The sequence below is a fragment of the Lagopus leucura genome, unplaced genomic scaffold (genome assembly GCF_019238085.1).
Source record: "Lagopus leucura isolate 7727_CA_CO unplaced genomic scaffold, USGS_WTPT01 Super-Scaffold_1, whole genome shotgun sequence".
Lineage (NCBI taxonomy): Eukaryota > Metazoa > Chordata > Aves > Galliformes > Phasianidae > Lagopus > Lagopus leucura.
Window position 1 is genome coordinate 23009839 of NW_024962250.1, and position 23979 is coordinate 23033817.

The 23979-nt window shown below is 37.9% G+C and overlaps 1 protein-coding gene across 8 annotated transcripts in view; it reads left to right on the forward strand.

Moving 5' to 3' along the window:
• The window catches only part of NRXN3 (neurexin 3), an 891513-nt gene that overhangs the window by 362361 nt on the left and 505173 nt on the right, over positions 1–23979 (forward strand). For all 8 annotated transcript variants that reach the window (XM_042869951.1, XM_042869967.1, XM_042869941.1 and 5 more), the window contains 4 exons: positions 3570–3951; positions 5335–5525; positions 6367–6540; positions 18912–19031. In XM_042869951.1, coding sequence (XP_042725885.1) covers positions 3570–3951; positions 5335–5525; positions 6367–6540; positions 18912–19031 — 867 coding nt within the window. The remainder of the gene's footprint in view (positions 1–3569; positions 3952–5334; positions 5526–6366; positions 6541–18911; positions 19032–23979) is intronic.

Here is a 23979-nt window from a genome sequence, read left to right on the forward strand (position 1 = left end):
TCTTACCTCTTCTAAAAGTCTGAGTTTGTCTCTTCCAACCCCATTCACTCCATTTTTAATTCCCCCTGTATGTGTTTCCTATCCCAGTGTATTCCAGCTTTCAAAGGCCTAGCTTTGTATCCCCCACTCTCACAAATTGTTCTTTGCATTTAATTAAGAGTAGAAGAATCTCCCTGCTCTTGGTACCTGACATCTCTACATTTTTAGTTTACCAACCTGCTGAAGTTAAAAAACAAAACAAAAACAACAGAAAACCAAAAGGATTTTTTTTTTTCCAAAAAAGAAATAAAATTCTCTTGGTTTTGAAATTTTATAACTTTTCTTTTGATAAGTGGCTAAACTAAAGAAAGTCTTAACAGTGGGTAAGAGATAGTTTGTCTAAATAAACTTACCGTACCCAGACTTTTTTCAGTGCCTATGACCTGACATTTTGTCAGAATAAAATATTTCCTATAAAGGACTGTTTCAGAATTTTAAAACATTTGTATTTGTACTACAGATTGAATTTCTGAATAGTCAGGAGTACGTGACTGCTTTCGTTTACTTGTAAATTTGTCCAATCTATGTGCTTGGGTTGCTGATTTTCATGTCCAAGGTCTTTGTATAACTGTCTCTAAATTTAGATCCACTGCTGAAATTGGGAATAAGCAAAAAGAGAGAAAAGTTACATTTTTATATTTGTATTTGGAGTAAATACTTGAGAACGCTTTCTTCTAATAACTTCCTTTTTACTGTCTTTGTTAAACTGTGACCAAGTTTTTCAAAGTGTAAGTTGAAGAATTTCACTTAGTGTTTAGTCATGAAAGGTGAGTTGGATATTTAGTATTGAAGAAGGCCTAAGCAAGTTAGAGACTGTCAGCTCACCTAATTTGACTCATGTTGTATAAAAAATTAGTTCAGACAACAGGAAAAAAAACCACAACAATATGTTACAAATAGAAGTGATGAAAGATTTTGTTTCTTAATCTGGGAGTTAGGTGAGAAATGAAAGGAGATTTCAGGTGGCAGTACTAAGGATAAGGAAGCTTCTAAGTTCAGTGGATCTGTCTCGGGCAAATTAAAAGGGGAGGTTTTTCTTGAAATTGAGGTATAGTGCATGGTGAAGCTTACAAATCTAATCTCAGTATCTCAGGTGTAACTTCTGCAGTGGTTAGTCAAGAGCTGTGTATGTATGCTAATTGACCGACAGATGCAATCCAACACAATATTATTGATAAATTCTTCTTATCTGTATCCCACTCTAAATAATTATCATGTTTTTATCTAGGTATCAGTTTTTTCATAAAACTAGTGCATTTTTGAGACTTTTATTATTTTAAACCTGGTGTGTTAAAACATTTCTGCAGTAGGAGAACCAACAGAGCTGACATGGGACTATATAGTAAAGAAGGGACTTGTTTTTAAGAACCTCACTGATTAGTCTGTATTGAAAGAGACAGCATGGCAAAAAAAGAAAAAAAAAAAAAAAAAAAAAAAAAGGAACTTTTAATAAGGCATCCAAATATTGCCCAGAGGAACTGACTTCTCTGCCTTAGAGTTGCTATGAGAAGCTGCAGAAAGTGGCTTGAAGTCAGGTACTTCACCTATAGTCTCTAATTGTATCTTTGTTTTTTTTGTTGGGGGGGGGGGGAACTCATTTAGGATCTTGGCTGTTTTCTCTAGAAGTACTGAGTCTCAAATGGGAGCAGTTAAGTAGTTATACATTCCACTAAATTGGATGCCAAATGTTTATTGAAATCCAAACTCATATTTCTATGTTTACCTCTCTGTTCCTCAATGTTGTGTGTATAAAATTGAAAATGGTGTCTTATAATCTTGTTGGAGTTCTGTAAGTGGACTGAGGTTATCTGGCATGCTGTGCTGATCAGCATTAATGGGAGGCTGCCTCTGGCCAGCTGCTGGGAGCTCAGCTGTGCTCCCTGCATCTCCTCGTAAGGAGAGAGAAAATAGGATGATAGCTCATGGTTCAGCATAGAGATGAGAAATTCAGCTGCCCCTTAATGCCTTGCACAAAACAGGCTCAACACAGGTAAAAATAATTTATTACCAAGTAAAAATTGAGGAGGATGGTGAGAAACAAAGACAAAAATTTAGATGTTTTCCCCCTTCTTTTCTCAGACTCAGTTTCACTCCTTCCTTTGCCAACTCCTTTATCTCCTTGAGCAGAATAAGAAGATGTTGAATTGGAGATTGCAGTCCTCGCTGCAACTCTTTCTTCCATGCAACTTTCTTCTGTGTGCCAGCATGGGTCCTTTTCACAGGCTGCAGTTGCATCTGAACTGCTTGAGCATGGATTATCTCCACTGTCTGTTAGGAAAACCTGCCTCAGTGTGTGTCTTCCACAGATCACGATTCTTCCATGACACATCTGCATGGTGTGGGGTCACCTCTGGGCTGTAGTGTGAATATGCGCTATGGAGTGGTCCTCCATGGTCTATGGGAGAATCTCTGCTCTGGTGCCTGCTGTGCCTCATCCCCCTCCTCCTTCCAGGACCTCAGTGTTTGCAAGGCATTCTTGCACTTTTCTTTCCTTCTTCCTCACTTGCATGCAGCATTTTCCTTTCTTAAGCATCTTTTCTTTGAGGTGCTACCAGCATAGCTGAGGGGCGCAGCTGAGTCCTGTGAGATGGCGGGGGGGGGGGAAGGGGGCGTTTTTGGAACTGACAGGCAGTGGCCATATGTGGGCCAACATGGCTCTGGCCTCTCTTCACAGCAATCTCCCTGCAGACCTGGCCCTGCTGCCAACAGCTGGTCATGAAAATCCAGAACAATAGTCTAGAAAATCTCATGGAAACAATAACTGCATATCTGTAGCAGAGTTTGAATAATGGATGTATGTTGAGTATGGAGAAAATAATTAATCATGAATAAATGTTGATGAGGTAAATGGTTTCTGTTGTGTGTTAAAGCTCAAGGACTTGTGTGAAAAGGATGCTTGATCAGAGGGCTGGAGCACCTTCCCTATGTGGACAGGCTGAAAGAATTGGGAAACTTCAGCCTGGAGAAGAGAGAGCTCTGTGGGGACCTCATAGCAACCTTTCAGTACATGAAGGGGGCCTAGTAGGAAAGCTGGGGAAGGACTTTGTGTAAGGGCATGTAGTGATAGAATGAGGAGAAATGACTTTAAACTGGAAGAAGGTAGATTAAGACTAGATGTTAGGAAGAAATCATTTATGTGTGAGGGTGATCAAACACTGGAAAAAGAGAGTTTGTAGATGCCCCCTTCCTGGAGCATTCAAAGCCAGGCTGGGTGGGGCTTTGAGCATGCTGGTCTAGTGGGGAGTGTCCCTGCCTATAGCAGGGCAGTTGGAACTAGAAGGTCCTTTCCAATCCAATCCAAACCATTCTATGATTCTGTGACTTCTGTGACCCTTCAGTCCTGTCTTAACCTCTTTGCCTGGGTTTTCGCAACCAGTATAGTCAAGCTACTTCACCAAGACTGTCATTTCTTTTTTTGTGTAGAATTAATTTAGTAATGCTCTAAGTCTGGAAATTGGGGGGGTGAGGGACTCCATATAACCTATTACTGATGCTTAGGCTTTCTGCCTGTTCTTCTTTCTGTTTTTCAGGCACAATGGTTGGTGATCACACTCGCTTGGAGTTCCATAACATTGAGACAGGGATCATGACGGAGAAACGTTACATTTCTGTCATCCCTTCTAGCTTTATTGGTCACCTTCAGAGCCTCATGTTCAATGGGATGCTCTACATTGACCTGTGCAAGAATGGTGATATTGACTACTGTGAGCTGAAGGCACGCTTTGGTCTCCGCAACATTATAGCTGACCCTGTGACATTCAAGACTAAGAGCAGCTACCTGAGTCTGGCCACCTTGCAGGCTTATACATCCATGCACCTCTTCTTTCAGTTCAAGACCACTTCAGCTGATGGTTTCATACTCTTTAACAGCGGTGATGGTAATGACTTCATTGCAGTTGAGCTAGTCAAGGGGTAAGTGAAAATTTTGCTTTTTTCTACCAGGGTTTCATTTTATAGATAAAATTTAAAATCTTGCATTAAAAAAAAAATATCAATCTCACATTTCTCTGCTTTCTGAGGTGTATGACAAAGCAGTTGGATGTAAACATTATAACTTAAGTTTCCTGATTTTAACCATTGACTTTTTCCCTGTGACTTAGGGAAAGACATATTTGCAGTACGTGAAAAACAAAGTTTGAAGTCCTTCAGATGTGATTATGCCTACACTTTTTTCTAGTTAATCTTGCAGAAAATATGCCAAGGGCTCTGAGTTTGTTCCTTTTGTTTTTTAATCTCTTTCCCTATAACTGACCTGTTGCATTTCTGCAACCTCCATGGAAAGAAAAAAGATCTTGTGGGCTACCAAATTTTTGTACCTTGTAGTGATGCTCAAGAAGAGTGAACTGACCTTGCTCTTGAGCCAGTGTATTCTTTTGTCGAGGCCAATAGCTTTAAAAAGGAAAAAAGTGCATTTATCAGTTGAGTAAATGTTTGTTCTTGTATTCATCTAGACACTGTAAACATGAATTCCACAAACATACTTAACTAGTCCTGCTTATTTTAATATAACTGAGGTTCAGTCCATTTCATTTTTTAACTTTGCGTGGGTTTCTGTGAGTGGGACGTTGACTAATAATAAATCAATTTAAAAAAAAACATGAGCTCTGAGGTTTGAATTCTTTTGTCGTTATTTTCTGAAAAGGATATTTATCCTCAGGTGGATTTCAGTGTTTGAACTGTATAAACAGTTCAGGGTAACAGTCTCACGACTTCAAACTTTGTTAGTTTATATTTTTCCAAAAAGACTTGCCAACAGTTTTCCAGCTGTTTGAATAAGTATAGGATCTCATGTGAATTTTAGTACAATATTTTGAGTGAGTTTTCCAATTAACTTTTCAAGAGGGTTACTCAAAACTCAGAATCTGGGGAATATGTGCCCTAAATAAGTATATTTAGCATTGCTTTCCATTACATCAATTGGTCTTACCAATTTTTAAAAATAATTATATGCACGGTCAGAAGTTTTTTGTGGGTCTTGATATATAAAAAAACAAAAAACAAAAACAAAAACAAAAAAAAAAAACAACAAAAAAAACCAAAACCCACACACACAAAAAAAAAACAAAACCACAAACTTTATTATTAGAATCTGATTACTTCAACTGTAATCTCTGAAGATGTGAACCCTTACACATGGTGGAAAAGAAAGAACTCACCTTTCTGAACCGGGCTTCACTTTTGGCTAACTAGAACTTTCTAATCCAGAGACACGGTATTTCATGACTTGCATGTTATTTTATCATCTTATCAGTGCTGGAGTTGTTTAATTTTAACTGGTTCTTGTTATGTTTACAGCTATATACACTATGTGTTTGACCTCGGGAATGGACCCAATGTTATTAAAGGCAACAGTGACCGTCCTCTTAATGACAACCAGTGGCACAATGTTGTCATCACCAGAGACAACAGTAACACACACAGTCTAAAGGTGGACACTAAGATGGTCACTCAAGTTATCAATGGAGCCAAAAATCTGGATCTTAAAGGTAAATTCTAAAAGAATGACATTTCTCCACCTCTCTCTTTATTTCAGCAGGGCTTAACCGGTAAGCTTAAAAACATTATGGGTTTCAGAACTGAAAATCATGAATTTTCAGATTTTTGGCTTTCAAGTCCATTTTTCTCTTTCTCTGTTTGTCAGCTTCCATACCAGAATAAATAGTTCATCGTGGATGATTTTTGATGTTTCTTTTTCCTTGGAAATTGATGGTCAATATGAGGTTTTCCCCTAGATTAAGTGCAATTAAGTTTCTGTTTCTTAGGAACAGTGGAAATTTTAGAGAAGTACTACTGTGCACAGCATATATCTTGCATTGAGAGGTGATAAATGATAAAACAGGATGCACTGATGATTGGAGGGGAGGGTGGGATGTGTGCAAAATTTGTTAAAAACTGTTGGAAATGCAGGGTTGTATATGGATTGCTAGTGTTGATGGGAAAAAGCGCGTGAGCAAAGATAGTGAGCAGATTATACCCAGTTCATCTGGATTAAGTTAGGGCTATACAAGGGAAATGCATTCATAATTACTTCAGTCTTACATGAAAATGACATAAAATACAGAGTTGTGTGAGGATTCCAAGTGAGAATAGTGAATGTTGCTTTAGGTTATGTTAAGATTTGGTGTAGTTGCATGTAGATCAAGGGCACCATTCAGACAGCATGTATGCATGTTAAATAGCCAGAAATGACTTCTGGACCTTTACAATATCCTACTTTCTTTTAACCTTTTCTAAGCAGATGTTCAGCTCACTAATTTTGGGAGTGGGGGAAAGCCAATTTAAAAGTTATGTAACTTTCTTCTTGTATGTTTACCTTTTCTCCTGCAGGCGATCTCTACATTGCTGGTCTAGCTCAAGGCATGTACAGCAACCTCCCAAAGCTAGTGGCCTCACGTGACGGATTTCAGGGCTGCCTAGCATCTGTGGACTTGAATGGGCGTCTTCCTGATCTAATTAATGATGCTCTGCACCGCAGTGGGCAGATTGAACGTGGATGTGAAGGTATGACTGATTTCAGAGTGGTTCCCCTCTCACATACTCTACTCTTCTTTGCTGCCTCCTGTGCATCTATTTGTCTACTTCATTGTCTATTTCAATAGTTTGCTTTCTTCAAGAAATCCTTTGCTGCAATCCATTTGTGTTTCCACACATTTGTGTTTCCATGGGGAGACTATAAGTCTCCTTATCAGCAACTTTTCTCTTGACTATTAGTACCTTATGAAGAGGTACCTTTCCAATAATGGAAATTATTGGAATTGAGTTGGACTACTTTTGTGCTGTTCTTAGAGCTATTTATTAATGTTTTAATACAATGAAAGAAAACTTGAGCCTATAATTCACTAGTGCTTGAGAAAGCCCTTTTTTTCTTTCTTTTTTTTTTTTTTTTTGACATTTGGATAAATAAGTATTTTGAGGACCAAGTGGAAACAGGGAAAATGGAAAGGAGTGTTAGTAATTGAAGGGTGAAGATCATACCATAACAGAATTTCCTTGTTGAGGAAGTGGGTTTTCAATAAAAGTATTTGAGGCTGTTCCCCAACATTGTCCTACCACCTGGAAAACTTTTTTTTTAAATGGAAACAAATGTGTTGTGACTACTTGAAGCTTGTAAAGAGCAGAGGTTTCTTGAAGCTTCTTTTGAATAATTTACTGTTCTTCTTTAGTTCCAGTTTTTTAAAAGAATATTGGCATCATCAGCAATCATATGCCTATTATCAGTTCCCATAGCATATGGGATACTTGGCATAAAAAAGTGCAGGGTTCTGCTGGTTGGGTTAAATGGAAGTCATGATTGTGTCTAACTCCACTGAACACCAGTCTGCTATGTTGGTTACTAATCACTAGAGGAAAATAGATTTTTATCAGGAGATATTTATAGTTCACATGTTCAAGATGTTTTCCTAACTGGTCTTCACAGACAGGACTTTACCAAATGAACCACGTCAAGATTTCAGGTTGCATCATATTGATATATTGACACTTGTCAAGACTGTCCCTTCCTAGTACTCAAAGTGCCATCTTAGAGCCATTTTTGAGTACTCAAGAAAAAACAAATTGGCATTGCAATTAAATCCGATCTCTAAATTGTTTATGTGCCTTCCGGTTGGCTGGGAACTCCTGCACTTTGGCCCTGTTGCCACACTCCCACAATAATACTCTGGTTTGTGAGAATTTTATGTCCTGTTACAAGAGCCCACTCAATGTCAACTCCAATTTCACAGTATTGGTAAGCTCTCCACTGCTTTATGCTGTTCTTCTCCCTGCCTTTCTGCTGCTTTTAAGTGTTAGCCACACTGTTCCTTGTGGAAGTGAACTTAGTACTTGTGGCTTTGCCAGTTTGTAGCTGAGCTACATTGCTAAAAGAAGAAATGTATCTTTGCTGTGGTGTTATTTCTGAGGTTCAAGGAAAAAAATAATCCATTTGGGGTTTTTGAAAATGTCTTTTCCGATTATTTTCAGTGCACTAAAAGCTCCTCTTTAACATTAGTGATTTCTGGTAATTCTTCTATTTAAAACTAGCTTGGCTGTATAGCGAGTAGTCTTTCTCCTTCAAGGACTTCTCATTAGATAAATCTGTTGTTCTGTGTGTGCCTCCAGAACAGAATGTTGATGCTTTCCCAGAAGATTTGACACCACTGTAAGAGCTATTGGATTTCCTTCTTCTTGTACACAATGCAGTTCTTTAGTCTCCTATTATCCAAGGCTACTTAATGTCAGCACATGGTCATGTAAGGTGGCACTTACTTTGTCTGCATACCTATCTAGTACATGCAGAGTAGCTGCCTGGATGTGGAGATTGTTTCGTTCTCATAAATGTCAGGAGTGTTTCCCTTCTCTTATAAAGCACTTGAACAAGGTTCAAGTTGGAGGCAGCTATAAACCTAAAAAGTAGATAAGAAGGTGAATAATAGCCTTCATTCTGCTAGAACTTACTCTTGCAATTTAGCACCCTTGCTTTTTTTTCCTGAATTGTCCATGTTCACTACCAGGGGAAGTGCTGGAAAGGAAGATGTTTTTTTTTTTTGCCAACTCATTTTGGATTTGCTAAAGTAATAATAATAAAAATGTTACCAGATGACTGTTTCATTTGATTTTTGAATTGCAGCATTCTTTATATCTTCATTTCACCACTTGCTTGTTCTAACAATTTCCATTTGTGTCAGGCATGCACTATGAGTGGTGCTGGAGAGCTTGAGATAAAAGATTTCTGCGCTGTGGAGTGTAGGCTGGAGTTGGAAGATGGAGGAAGTTATTCCAGATGATCTTATTGCCTTCCCAGAAAGTAAATCAGTTCAAACTTCAGGTCATCTCTTCCTTGAGTCTAGACTTCTAAAATTGGATTCATTTGCTGAGTGTCTCAGTTCCTGCTCTTAGTAGTAGGTGAATGGTTGAATTTGAATTTATTCCATCCACAAAAGACTAAGTGACTTAATGCTTTTTCGTCACTGTTTCTGATAGAAGTGAAGTGAATGTCTGAAACTCCACAAAACAATGAATGTTACCCTAACTGTTAGTGGGTACCTCTTGCAGTTGGGGTGGTTTTCCTTTTCTTTATACTCATTTCCCATTTGTTCTCTTATGTTTTCCTTTCCTTTATTTGTATATCATTGTGCTGCTTACTACAGGCTCTAGAGCTATCTGAAATTCTAAATTATGTCATTTCCCTCTTTCTCCCCACAAAAGAGAGCCAAACACACCTAATGGCAGTGGTTAAAGAACTTTTTTTTTTTTTTTTTTTTTTTACAAAGCAGTTTCCTTTGTGTTTTAGAAATGTGACTTTTTCTTTTCCTCACCTGTTCCACTGAAAACAGCTTCTCACAAAGGAGATTTATTATTCCTTAACCAGATGGTGATTTTGCTCCAGATGTTTTGGGACTTTTGTCCTTATTTAATCATCTTCCAAATCCTGCAGTAAAATAAAAATCTTGTGCTACTTTCTTTAAAATATTGTAGTTAACCTTTTGAATTCACTGGTGTGTGAAAAGCATGAATGACACAGGCTGGATAATCAGAAACACATTTTGCGTAACTAGCAGTGTGTGGGGAAAAAAAAGGAAATCTAATCTCATGCTTAAAATCTCACAGCAAGATAATGTCAAAAAGGATTTTACCCATCATCTACTCAGTAGTGAAACTTTCAATCTGGTGATACTTGACTTTTCTCTGTAGAATCAGAGTTCGTCCATTGAGGGGAGGAGCATTTGTTTACTCCATGATAGTTTGGCAGTTCTCCTATTCTTTGTGATTTTGTATTCCATTGTTACTTTGTTACTGGAATTAGGGAACAAATGTAAGTTTTGTTCCTGCTCAGCTAGGAAGTAGATGAGGAAGTGGGCAGGTAGGAAAAGTGCTTGTTTGTTACAAACAAATTACTCTTAGAATATGTGTCTAGAAAGATGTATAGAGAAATGGGAGAAACTCTTCCCAGTTCAGAGTTGTTAAACTTCATAGGAAGCACAAAATTTGCATCTGTGCATGCCAGTTGAAGTTTATTAAGGTTTTTAATATAAAAAGAGAAAATAAGTGAGAGCTACCAATCTCTCTTCAGTATCAGTAATTAATATTAGAACTTTATAAGAGCAGGGTGATACAAAGGGGTGAGTGTGTACTTCTCAAATATCCATCTTTTGAACCATAAATGGTCAGTATTTGGGTGTTTTGTTATTCCCATTGTGAAGAATGATAAAAATGTGTAACCTTCATTGGCAGAAGATTCAGAATTTGCTGCCCATACTCCCATCTTTGTCCTCATACTTTTTCCTTGCTGTAAAAGAAAACTTAGAATCAAGGTAGTAGAAACCAAAAATCTACATGACTTTCTCATAAAATGAACTCTCCACTTGCAGAAAAATAAAAATAAAAAAAAAATCTGTGCCCAATAAAAGATATCAGTGGTATTATTTTGGTCTGCTTTGCTTTTTTTTTAATACTCTGCAATTTACGGCAAGCTTACATTTGATCTCCAGTAAGTCTTGTTAGCTTCATTGTTCTCTTTTGCTATGATTTTACTGCTGAAAACAGGATCATATTTGCCTATAAGAAGAAATGAGCTTGCACTGCTGTTATATCTGTTGATTGCTCTGATGAGATTGACGAAGATTGCATGGATTTAAAGCCCAAGGAGCTGTCTGTTTACCTGATGATGCAGGCTTTTTTAAAAGCATGTTGAAATTTGTGAGCATAAAACAGTTTGTGAGAGGAAAGCTTTTTTGTTGATGGTGTTGGTTGTGTGTTTTTTTTTTTTTTTTTTTTTTTTTTTACTGTCACTTGTCATACGCTGTTAATTTCACTTCTGGGGCTAAACAAAGGTTATCATCTAGAATTATCAATCCCCTATGGTTTGCTGGCACTGAATCTGCTTTGTCCAAAGAGCCAAGACAATCTGTGCTCTTATGACAGACAGCAAATTTATGTTCAGTTCTTGAGTTTGGATGTAGAAACAAAACAAAAATATTCCTGACTAGTCTGCTGAAAGTCAAGTAGATTTTTATACATAAATGGATTCCAAGTGTTTCTCAAATGAAGCAAAATCTCGAAATATCAGTAGATGTGCAAGAATTGATGTTAAAAATGTGATATTTTCCTTTTCCTGCTCTGTAGATTGTTTCTCTGTGTGTGAATTAAATGCATTTCCTCCCTCTCATGTGGTTTTGTTGCTTGTTTTTGCTTTTGTTCAAGTGGTGATGAGTAAAGGTAGCCATGTCCCTCAGTGTCCTTGTTGCTTATGTTGTCCTTCCTGCATGTATTGATTATGCGCATTGGTTGTGATGGTGTTATACTAATTATTTTTATTAATTTAAAGTGATGGCACCCTGGTTTATCTATCTTTATACTAACCTGTTGTTTATTGTTTTTGCTTTTTCTGTTTGTTGTTTTTGTTTTTGCTAACAAAGTTGAGTTGACCAAAGCTGACCTGCAAGGTAGAGAAGGTTCTTCTTCCCCATTACTTGTTTGGACTGAAAGATGCTTTTATGTATGCTTTGGTGCCTTTTTACTGGATACAGTCACGCCTCTCAGACTGCAGGAGAAAGGCAATTAGTACCTCTGAAGGTGATATATGGGTAGAAGAAGGACATGAAGATGTTTTTTGTTGACCTGAGAGGTTTGACTGTATCAGTCTCTGTGAACATGCGTAAGAGCACAGTTTGATTTCCTGAAATGGTTGATGGTTATTCAGGCAAAAAGCAGCAGAATCTCTCAGAGGCCAGATAGCAGTTGAGAACATACCACTTTAATCACAGAAGAGATGAGGTGCTGACAGGAAACCAGTTTGAAGGCTAGCTCTTACGAGATGTATAATGAAGGAAGGATTAACAGCACTATGACATACAAATGCCCCAGATCCTTAGAAGTAAGGGAGGAAATCTGCTTGTTAGAAATGTATAGTCTTTTGATCCTATAGCTACCAGAGATATATTTTCTAGGGTGTTGAAATTCTATTCCTTTAAACTTAACAATGAAAGTAGACTTCCCAGCTTATCTAGGGACTACACTATAGCTAATTAATTTGTTCCTGAATGTTGTGGAAGCTTAAAATGTTCTTTCTTTTCAACAGAAAGGGAATAAGTAAATTTAGGTGTAAGGGGAAGATGGGCTTTACTCACTCCCTCTGTTCAACAGGCCTGAAGCTGCAGATGGCATCTGTTATGATATCAGCTTAATCATTATGAAATTTTGCAACTAAGCCACAGGTTTATTCTAAAGTTTTGTTGCGAGACAAAATGCATAGTTTTTTTCATCATGACAAAACTTTAATAAACTCCTTTTCTATTTAACATCCTTATTTTGAAGATGTGCCAATGTTGCTGTTCTGATCTAATGCATTAGATGCAATTTTCCATTTCAAGTATTCCTGTTCCGTATTCCAGGATTTGATAGGTAGCAATTATCTTTGTTTCAGAATATTACTTGTTATTTTTTTTTGCATAGGTTAGTTCTCTATGACTCCATAGAAAAGGGGGAAAAAAAAGAATAAAAAATTGGGAAACTGGGGGAAACAAAGAAAATTTTAATGAGTAATTAGTTTGTAATAGGCAGTGGCACCCAACAGGTAAAAATATTGACAGTCTGAGATCATTTTAGTTTTTGGGTGCATGTGAAACATTAAATTTGAATAACTTGGTAGCCTAGAGGAAGGCAGAAGTTTGTGCTCTGTGGAGCCTTTGACTGTAGCCACTTTTTTTCTGGCATCTTTGCCTTATTCGCAGCTGTAAAAGGTTGAAGTACTCTGTACTACAGAAGTGGGGGATTTGAAGAGAGTTAGGTGCTGCTTATAAGAGATTTCTAAAGTTGATATAAATGTAAGTGGAAAAGGATGAGGTTTGAAAGAATATAAAAGGTATATGGGCTGGGGCTTATATAAGTAGAAACATCATCCTGGAGGTATGCTGGGGAGAAATTAGCTCTAGAACTGAGATATTCTGTGCCATTCATTAAAAATGTGGCAGGAAATGTGAGAATTGGGTTAAATATCAGTGACTATTTCTTTACTCTGAGAGCAGTAAGGTGCTGGAATGAGCTGCTCAGAGAGGTTGTGGATGCCCTGTCCCTGTGTGTGTTTAAAGCCAGTTGGATGGGGCCATGGGCAACCTGATCTAGTATTAAATGGGGAGGTTGCTGGCCCTGCCTGTGGCTGAGGGGTTGGAGATTCATGATCCTTGAGGTTCCTTCCAACCTGGGCCATTCTGTGACTACTGGGTGTCTCAGCGAACCTTTTCCTTGTGTGTCTATTGGACTTCAGAACATATGCATGGGAGTTTTTGTTCAATTTTTGACTTTCAGTGATGTGGATGCAACATGAAGAGATCTGGGAGCCAAACAGATTTGCTTTTTGTTTTTGTTTTCTAGAAGTCCTCAGAACCTAAAAGCTTGTTACAGCTGTTGAAATTCATTCTTGCTTGATTTCATTTTGGTGTAGAGTCCTTAATTATGTAAGAATATCTTCATTTCAAATTAAGAGACCTGATCACATTTACACCTAAGGGGAAATACTTCTTTTGAGTACTTCTTTTGAACACATTTTGTGGATTATTGCCTTTTCAGGAAACCAACCTTTGCTAAATAATATTGACTAATTCAGAATACAAAACCCACCAGACCATGAGCTCTGATAGCACGACTTCTGCACTGCTTTAACTTGCAGTGGTGAAAACTGTGTTTCCAATTGACTGTACTTTTCTTGTTCACATACAGTACTTTCAGTCTTTCCTTTTTGGCTTTTATTTTCTGTGCTTGAATGTTGTTTACTTCTGTGTCCCCTGTCATATTTGATCCAGGCATACTTGCTTTTATGCAGTTGACCTTTTGTTGTGTGGTTTTTTTTTTCCCATCCTTCACCAGTGTCATGGAATTATCTAGATCTGTCTGTGCCTGTGACGGGGGAGCAGCAGGCCCACCATCCTGAAAAGGGAAAGGGGGAAGGGTAGGGAGGTGGAAACTGGGCTTAGGCAGAACAGTAGCAACAATCTGAGGAGGAAACTTCATTTGCTAAATACGATATCGAAATGCAAGATAACACTGTATAATGCAATATAATTGGAATTGAGGCTAATAAATAAAATGAGAGAGCATGTCCAAAACTGAAGGCCTGACTCTGAATTGAAGGCAAAATGGCTGGGGAGCACACCTGCGCATTGCCAGGCAGCAAGAGAGTGAGTCTGATGTCTTGCCAGCTTTATCTTTCCCCTCTGAATGCAAAATCCTGTGGGGTATGTAATTCTTTTCTTCTGAGATCCAGGTGGAAAATCAGTGGTTCATGGCAGTGGAGCATTAATTCTTTAACTCCCAGTGCTTTACATGGTGTTATGGTATATATATATATGGTATATATTGGAATAACAATAACAAAAATCATAAAACCATGACAACCAGCAAGTGTGAGCACTTTTTCAATACCTTCTAAGTTGCTTAGAGAGGGAAAGTGCCAGGGTGACAACAGGGGAAAGGAAGATAGGCAGGTACCAAGTTTCAAATTGTAAATCCACCCTTTGTGCATGCCCATTAATTTTGCTGATTCCCTTCTTCTGTCATCATGGGGTAGATGTGCTTTCATTGGGATACCTACATATTTGTTATCCCATCTAAGTGCCCCTTGAAAATTTTAGACCAGTTACATTTGTGGAAAAGGAGGACATGGCATCAAATAAGTGGAGAGTTCAAATTTGATTGAGGCACTGTGTGAATGGCTGTGTTTTCCAAGAATTCTATAGTGCTGGCTTTTAGGTTATTTCTGACAGTGTATAATGTAAATAAGGACCTGCCAGATGCCTAAACTTATTTAGGTGATGAAAGAAATAGTGAGTTCTTAGCAAAACCAGGAACTGAAAGATCTCAAAGAGATGAATTTGCCATCTTTGAAAATTCCTGTAATTTTTAATTTTCTCTGGTTCTAGTCTGCTAAGTTAAAAATCACTTTGATATATTCCTGTGTTTTATTAACCATGATTCAGGATACAAGTTCTGACTTTCTAAATCTTGCACTGGACCTCAATTGAACGTGTTGGTATTTGATAGATACAGCATATGAGGTAATTCATCCAATGAAGTGATTATTAGTCTCAATTTTGCTTACTCTTTACTCTGGAAAAAAAAATTCTTTTTATATATTGTGAAATTGGAAAACTTATTGGGTCTCGCTTAGTTTCCTCCTTAAACTGCTCTAAGAACAAGTTGTAGAACAGAATGATATACTGCTTAAAGCTTTTGATTTCCAAGGCATGATTCCTCTTTAAAAGTTGTACTGAGTCCATATATTAAATTCATAACATCTCATAACATTACAAAACAGGGGAGAGAAGAGTGCTGTTAAGAGAAGATTAAAGATTTAACATTGGTATGAGTTTCCCATCATAATGTCTAGCTGTTAGTGATAGAGATTTCAGGCCTTTGTGGCATTTACATGTTATGAACCATAAGACAAAGAAATATCTTCTTCTGCAAAGACAGTGAAGATGTTGTACATGTGTCACTTTCATATGTCTTCCTAACCTCTAACCTCTTTGATGATAAATGAAAGAGGTGAGAGCTATAGACAATTTAGAGACTCAAAGTGAAAATGGACTCGTAGTACCGTTGAACCTTGCCTATTGCAGATCTTCTTACTGAAGAAATAACATGAACACAAATGTTTCTTTCTAGTGGGAATGAATTTTTAGTGTAGGAAGGAAGGTTTTATGTGTATGTCCTAGAATGGTTTGCTTTAGCTTAAAACCTATTGCTAGTCATGATCAAAGTATGAGGTATTTGTGTTATAATCCTGCGGGTGTTTTATAAAGAAATTGAATTCCTTATGTAACTTGAAAGAATGATAAATGCAATAATGTATCTTTTTATTCCTCAAGTTCCTTTCACTGCAAAGAGCTTATAAATGACACAGCAGGAATGACTCCTCTTGCAAGGCAGGAGTGCCTACCTGTTGGAAATATGTTTGAAATATGTCAGTTGTAGTGGTGCACAGCAGTAGAACTCAGTATTTTTTAGCTTCAGCAAGAGAAAACCAACTATACAGCTGAAAGTGCCAGAAAGAACTAGAGAGACAAAATAATTTTTCCCAACAGAATATACAAGAGCAATTTGGCTACCATACTCTTCTAAGGTGATTTTCTTAAAATGCTTAGTAGCAAAAACTTATAAACCATAAATCTAGCTGCATAACTTGAAAGGAAAGTAGTATTTTGAACATTTTCCCAAGAAAATCTGCACATTATCAGCTGTTTCAGTAGGAATTAAAGATGAAGAAATAATGATTAAATGACGTGTCTGTGGAATTCTGCTTTGCCATTATGTGTTGCCAATGCTCTGCCTCTGCTGGTAGGTTTATACTGGGAGAGGAGGAGACAGAACAGGTCACTCTTCTGCTAGCAGGGTTGCTTTTCTGTACTGGAGAGTTTTCTGTTCTTATTCTCTATGTGCTACCCGCACATTCCATGTGCACATTAGAAAGTGGATTAAGAGACTATGTCAAGCCCAGCTCCAAACAGATAATATAAACAATACTTGGAATAAAATGCAGTCAGGGGAATTAGCAGGTTTTGTCAGAATGTTGCAAGTTCAAGGAGAAAATAAGTCAGTATGCATTAGTTAATTAACTGTGTAGTGTGACTTATGGGATATATCCAGCATTATGCAAAAGCTCAATTTGCAACTTTGCTTCATAAATAATTCTAGAATGTTGAAAGTGTTACCAAAGGAAAGATAATAATAATGGGTTTGAACTCTGATGGCATTGGTGTTTTAGAACCGATTCTGTTGCTACAGTTTGTCTTCCTTTCCTTGTTAATTAGCACTAAAGGGCATGTGCGTGGTAATAGTCTTCATTTTATAAGCCTTCCTGTGCTTCTGTCACTTTTGCTCCTTAATCCAAAATCCTAATTCCCTGTGACATCCCTGTTAGTTGCTCTGAACAAAATTCTGTTGCTACAGATGGGGGATTATGACACCAACCAAGGACTGTAAGCAGCAGAAATAGCTGAACTCTCTGAGACAAAGATGCTTTTGCCATGCAAATAGCCTGTAGCACTGAGAAGTGAGGCGAAGCATAATACTGATCTGTGCTGTGCCGACACAACAGCAGATCTGACTTCAAGCTTTCTTTATTGTTAGCCTTCCAAAATTCCTCATCAAATGGTGCTTATGGATGGTATTTTTTCCTCTTGCTCTTTTAAAAGCAGCTTCATCTTCACAGTTGCTTTCTGTAAAATGCGATACAGAAACTGTTTGTGGGCATAATTCATGTGCTTCGGCTTTCTGGTCTGACAGCACCTCCAGCCACAGTTACTAAGGCTTCATGCAAGCTTACTCTGTGATTTCTAGTATTTCTCTTGTGGCACCTGGATGGGGGAGATATCTCCAGTCTGATTATGCCCATTATCAACTGCAGTTACTGATTAAAGTGTTTTCAGATAAGTGCAGGAAAAGAGAAGAAAAATTATCATTGAAAATGCTCTTCTTCAATGAGTTCTTATCCTCAGAAAACTCAAATCTTAAACAAAATGGTAACTAATATTTCAGATTCTTATATTTCATCCTTTTTCTTGAATCTGAATAAGTTTAAAGTTTACATGAGGAAGTATTACTTTTCAGAAAGGGTGGTCAGGCACTGGAATGGACTGCCCAGGGAGGTGGTGGAGTCACCGACCCTGGGGGTGTTCAAGGAAAGACTGGATGTTGTATTGAGGGACATGGTTTAGTGGGGGCTATTGGTAATAGGTGAACGGTTGGACTGGATGATCTTCTAGGTCTTTTCCAACCTTGGTGATTCTATGATTCTATAAAGTGAGCGTCAGACCCCATTCTGATGTGTATCTGTGTGTCTGGTTTTATCTGTGACTTTTATAAGTCTAAAGGCAAGGGAGGAGTGAGTACATGCATGTATCTGCCAGCCTGTGCCTTACAGTCTGTCAGCACTGTTGTAAACCTAGAGGTGATCTGTTCCCCTCATTCTGTGCCAGTGAGACTACTGGGGTTCATACAGCTGCAGATGACTTGGGTGGGAAAAATAGGTGTGTGGAGGGGAGAAGTATTGAATAATTCTGCACAACTTTCTTCAGGTGTGGTAACAAGCTGTTACTGTGTCTACTGCTGTGTCTTTTCAATAGGTGGATCTTTTTTTCTCAGGGGTTTTGTTGCCTGCTCTTGTTATCTGCACTTTTCTACTTAAGAATTCCTCTTTTTTTTTTTTTTTTTTTTTTTTTTTTTTAACAGTATAACATATAGTGGAATAATGCAGCTTCAAGAGCTGGCTATCTGCTTGTGGATGACAAATTGTCATTCAGAGTCCTTCTGATATGAAGAACACACTTTTTGCTGTTATCTTGGTTGTGCCTTTGCAATTTTATCTGAGTTAAGATATCAAGGGTTAGCTCCAAATCAGAGACAATGGAAGACTATTCTGTTAGTGATGGCTGCATCTCCCAAAGGCTATGATGGAAAGGTGTCCAATATAGAAGGAGAAGTCTCATGGAGTTGGTTGGTTTTGTTTTATAACATAACATTTCCCGAGGAACCTACAGAATAATTCTTTGGATAGGATAAGGTATTGTTCAGTTACCCTTGCACATTATCATATTTCATTATATATTGCTTTGTGTGAGCACAGAACATACAAAGTTAGGCCTGCCTAACAGGGAATATGTTGCTGTTCACTTTTCTTCCTTCTTGTGTGTTACAGTTTGCTGTTTTGTTGTGCAGTGTGCAATTGTCTGTGTGCTCTTTTACTAATGTTTGTTATGTGTTTAAGAATGGAAAACTGTTTCATTAGTACTTTTTATGTACTGCATGAGAATGGTGGTGGTAGTGATGGATTGAAATTATGGGCCTCACTAAACTTATTTTCTCAACTTTGTTTCACTCTGTTCTTGTCATCCCTTCTTCAGGACCAAGCACTACCTGCCAGGAAGATTCCTGTGCAAATCAGGGTATCTGTAATCAGCAGTGGGAAGGCTTCACCTGTGATTGCTCCATGACTTCATATTCTGGGAGCCAGTGTAATGACCGTAAGTCATTTTTTTTCCATTGGATTACAGAGAACAGCGAGTCCTAATAGATTAGAGCATAGAGAATACACAATTAGTTTTACTTACAGTGGAAATAAAGCCTTTCCAATGGTAAATCCAAATTTTATTTCTTGATAGGTTTCTTGAAGCATGCAGCAAGTTATTTTTTCCCTGCTAAAATGAAAATGTGGAATACTTTATGTGTGTGTTTTGGAGGTGGTTGTTTTTTGCCTTTGATATCCAGATCAGTGATGGTAATTGATGTTAATTGAATTCTTAGTTTAGAGAAACAAAGAATGGCTTGTGTGTACTATGTATACTATTAACATAGGTACAAAATATCTATATCTTGTATATTGAGTTATGCTTTGATGTTTTCATTCAAGCTTTTCTGGCAGAGAAATGACATTGGTATCAAACTGCTTTGCACTGTTCTGGGTTTTCTGTATGTAAAGATGAATGTTTAGGAATTCGTTGCTAGAAACTTCCTTTTATTCTTCCCAAAACATTGGATGTTATGTTATTGGCCAATGACTTCTAAGATAAACTTGCTAAAACAGTTAAACAAAACCCTGTAGCCCTCTTTTGGCCCTCAAATGTTTGTCTGTTCATCCTGATAGGACATTTGCTTCTGGAAGCAGGAAGCAGATCACTTAAGCTCTGTTTTCTCTCCACTTCTGTTAAGCAGATAGCTAGATCCCATTTCCTTCCTTGCTCCAAAGCATGGAACAAAGAATCACGTGCTATCGGTGCTGTAATGAGCATAATTGTAATAATCAATAATTTGGCTTATTGTATGCAGAAACTTTAAGGCTGGAAAAATCTGACCACCTGCATTTCATAAACTGCTGCATTTAATTATGTGTATTTATGAGAGAATTTATTAGAAATAACAGTAAGGTGTGTGATATTAGTGCAGTGTCATACCTGTATCCCTCCTCCTGGGAGTTTGAGATATGGCTGAATTGATAACAAAAATGACAAACTGCTTAACAAATGTTCACAGTCTGTTCCTGCTGAAGGCTGGAAAGCCGGCATTTCTGTGAGTCTTTCATCAATTGGAATGTTACCTGAATTGCTCTCCCCTTTCTGCAGGTATAGTTGTCTCAAGCGAGTATTGAAAAGGCTGCTCTGTGCTGCAGCACTGGCTGTATGAGAAGGGTACTACAGACACAGATCTAGAGGCTCCAGTGTCAGATCTGTTTTTGGATTGATTTGGAATCTGGAATGACTCAGTTTGGTCTAAAAGAAACAGTATCAGAGCAACAGGATGTGACACTGATTTTCTGCATTTTTGTTTTGATTTCTTATTGGGGGGGTGGAGGGAGAGGGGAATAAGAGGTATGTGAGGGGATCTGGAAACCCTGTTGGACATCCAGGTCTCCATTCCCAAACCTCTCTTGTTCAGAGAGTTCAGTTTAGTCTTACTAAGCATAACACTTTATAAAACAATGGTATAAAACAAGTAAGTGCTTCTCTGGAATGTATTGGACTGCATTTAAGTATGTGACATCGAAATCTCTGAAGACAGAAACTGCAGTTTTGTTTCTAATGTGTTGGACTTCACAGCTCCAGAGTGCTCTAGTGCCTTTGTTAGGCTGTTGTTAATGACTTAAAGCAGGCTCTCAGATGCCAGAAAGCCAGGTTCCTGTGGCTGTAATTGGAGATTCCTTGTTGCTTTTTAGAGCAGATGGTTAGAAACCATGCAGATCAGAGGTGGTAGTTCGATTGGAGAGGAGGTGACTTGAGCAAGATAGTAGTCGGCTTCCTAGTATCTGGGCTGTCTAGTGATTTAGAAATGCTGACAGGAGGTTGTGGGTTTTAAAATGGTCTGGAAAGGTAAGTCACGTGGATTCCTGAAACACAATGGGACTTCAACCAGGATCATCAAAACGTGCGTATAACCTTTTTTGTGGGTTTTTTTTTTTTTTTTTTTTTTTTCAGTCTTTGCTTTGTATCAGGACGTTAAAGAAAAAGTTCTGATTTTGGTTGCCTGCTTGTTATGAAGTGTTATGGACTATGAGGAGAGAGAAGTTTTACTTTTTGTTCTCATCTGTTAGGTACAGTTTTTATGATACATGCAGGTATTTGTGTGTTAATTGAGTTATGTGTTCTTTAGACTGGATTCATTGCAAATGATGTCAAGTGTAGATTACTTCTGAGTAATCTAAGACAAGCAAATCAAAGTGTTCCAAAGTGTTGCAGTCTGTGCTAATGTGTAACTTTGAGCAGATGAGGTACCAGAATTGGAAGTTAGCCCATTGTATTAATGAAATGCTTTCAAGTGAGGCAGTTTCATCCTATCTACTTACTTAATTGTAGCAAGTTCCTTAGCATGATCTCAGATGAAATAGTATTCGTTACAGACTCCAGATAACCTGAGATGTCCAGCTTTAGAGCTTCCTGACCTTTTTCTTGTTCTTATGTGTTTAATCAGACATGGTTAACATATAGATAACACACTTAAAAAGGAAAACAAACAAACAAAAGACTTTGGAGATCTAGCTACTGGAAATGGTTATATGCATGTCCAATTATTAAAAGAATACTTGTTACTTGATGCCTCCTGCAGAGGGTAATACTGGGGGGATCAATCTTACCAGGCTAACACAAGTATGTATTAATGGAGGCTACTTGTCTGTAAAAGATCAATAGCCTGCAGCAATGACGAGTGCAAGGAGAGTATAAAGCACTTCTTCAAACAGCTTCTTTTTGTTGAAACAGTTAAGTTCATCTGCTGACTATTGATTTGGTCTTTGGAGTGGGTGGGTGCACTATTTGTTTGTTAACTCTGGGTTGTAATATCTACTTGATTTAAAAACAAGTCTACAGTTCATTTGGCAAAAAAGCAAAGGCAGCGATGTTTGTCTTTTTGCATGTATGTCTTCTTTTGCTTCCCCTCTGCATAGCTGTTGATAAACAGAGCCATTTTATATCCTTCTGATTGGATTGTTTGGTTAAGAAGTGCAAGAAGTCTGTTCTTTTTGCATAATTAGTTACATTTTTCTCCTAAGATTCCTTTCTGTGCGATGTGTAGCCTATATACTCCTTTTGTATTTGGTGGGTCACGTTTGGAGGAGGAGAGAAAGTCATGGTGACTTTGTTCTTCCTGTGTTTAGCACTATCATAGGAAGAACTTGTGTGAATTTCAGTTCTGTAATTGCAGTCAGTGAGGCTGAGAATCATAGAATCATTGAACTGCTCAGTTGGAAAAGATCTTAAAGATCGTCAAGTCCAACCACAACCTAACTCTAACAACCCACTGATAAATCATGTCCCTGAGTATCAAAGATTTTTTTTTTACTGGACTTTGAAAGGAAGAATATATTAATAAATTAATAATAATAATAATAAAGCAGATAAAATCTAGAAGAAATACGTCAGAGAATGCATCAGAGTAAAGCACAAAACATTTTAGAATAAATGAAGAATGAAGCTGGCCTTACTGCCATGTATGTGTTTTGGATGTGGAGCAGGATGCCAGTAACATCCATCCTTCTCATGTCCTTCCCATACTCCACATAAGTGAATGAATATGTGAGTAGATTGATATTGCTAGAGGATGTAGACTGTAGACTACCTTGCCAAAAGGTAGTGGCAGAGCCAGCTTTCCTCATTTCTGCTTAAATAGGATGGCAGAATAGTCATTAGAGGAGACTGCTTATAATAGGGAGAATAGCTAAATTATTAACTGTTTTTTTATAATGATAACTTTATTCTGACATCCATGCAAACCATTTGTGCTCTGCTCTTATGTTGTTTGTTCCACTGAGCAATTATAGCTATTTCTGCAGAGAAATTCAGATCCCTATTTGGGAGACAGTCTTCCCTCTCATCAATATTTTGGTTTTGCTGCCATCTGGGCCAATTTTTGTCCAGACTTTGACAATGCTTCATAGCATTGTATGCTGCCAGCATGCTCAGCTTAATTTACTTACAGAAACCCTTTTCATTGTTTGTGTTTGATTACCATGCAATGGTTTCTAATGTGCCTAGCTTATCGCTTATTGAGTCAGAGAGCAAGAGGTTGCTAGTGTGTAGGAAATAAATCTGTATAGACTTCATTAGTCATGCACAGCTAAACCAGTCAGCTGTTTAAATATCAGCACACTGAGGGATTTGCCTTTGATGCTTCAGAGACAGGCACCCTATATTAAGCAAGAGTCACCTCTGATTTATCTTGAGTGAATCATACTTCTTACAGCAGGTCAGGCACCCTGTCTAATTTTTGCTTGCCGCCTCATGATTTGCCCTCACTTACTCTGTGCTCTTTTAGGTGCCCTCTACTATAACTTGCATTTTCTGGATGATGGCTCATTTGAGTCCCTACCTTAAGCCTTTGGGGTCTTCTGTCTCTGAATGAACTTACCCTCCCTTCCTTCAAAGAGGAGGGAAATGCAACTGCAGACTTCGTTACATGATGCAAATTGTACTATTGTGGTTTGGGTTGTGAACCCTACTTTTACAATTCATACTGCTGTTTATTTTCATTTGCACTGCCACTTCAAGATTTGTAGCATGTTTAGAGCAGTGACCTATCTCTACTTTTTATTTGAGAGCCCTGGACGTTTCCGTTGCTTGGTAATAACCTGTTACGTAGTTGCTTTAACATTTGGGTAGCTTATGAATTGCCTGTTGCTTGTCTTTTTACTGAAAGGCATTTCCCCTCCTTTGAACAATAGCTGTGAGAATGAAATCAGATTGCCATTCCAGAGCTTGCTCGCTCCAGGTGCCCTCTGGGAGTCATTTAGGACGGATACTGTTAAAATCAGGGAGGAATTTGGGTGTTCCTGTGCTGGGTGAGAAAGAGGGAGTTAGAGTGACAGATGCTTTTAGAAATCACTGCTTCTGCACTTTTCAACACCTCTTCAAGGTGCCCTGACAGAAAACTGTTTCTTTTTTTTTTTTTTTTTTTTTTTTTCCAAATGTGAAAGCTAGCCAACTTTAT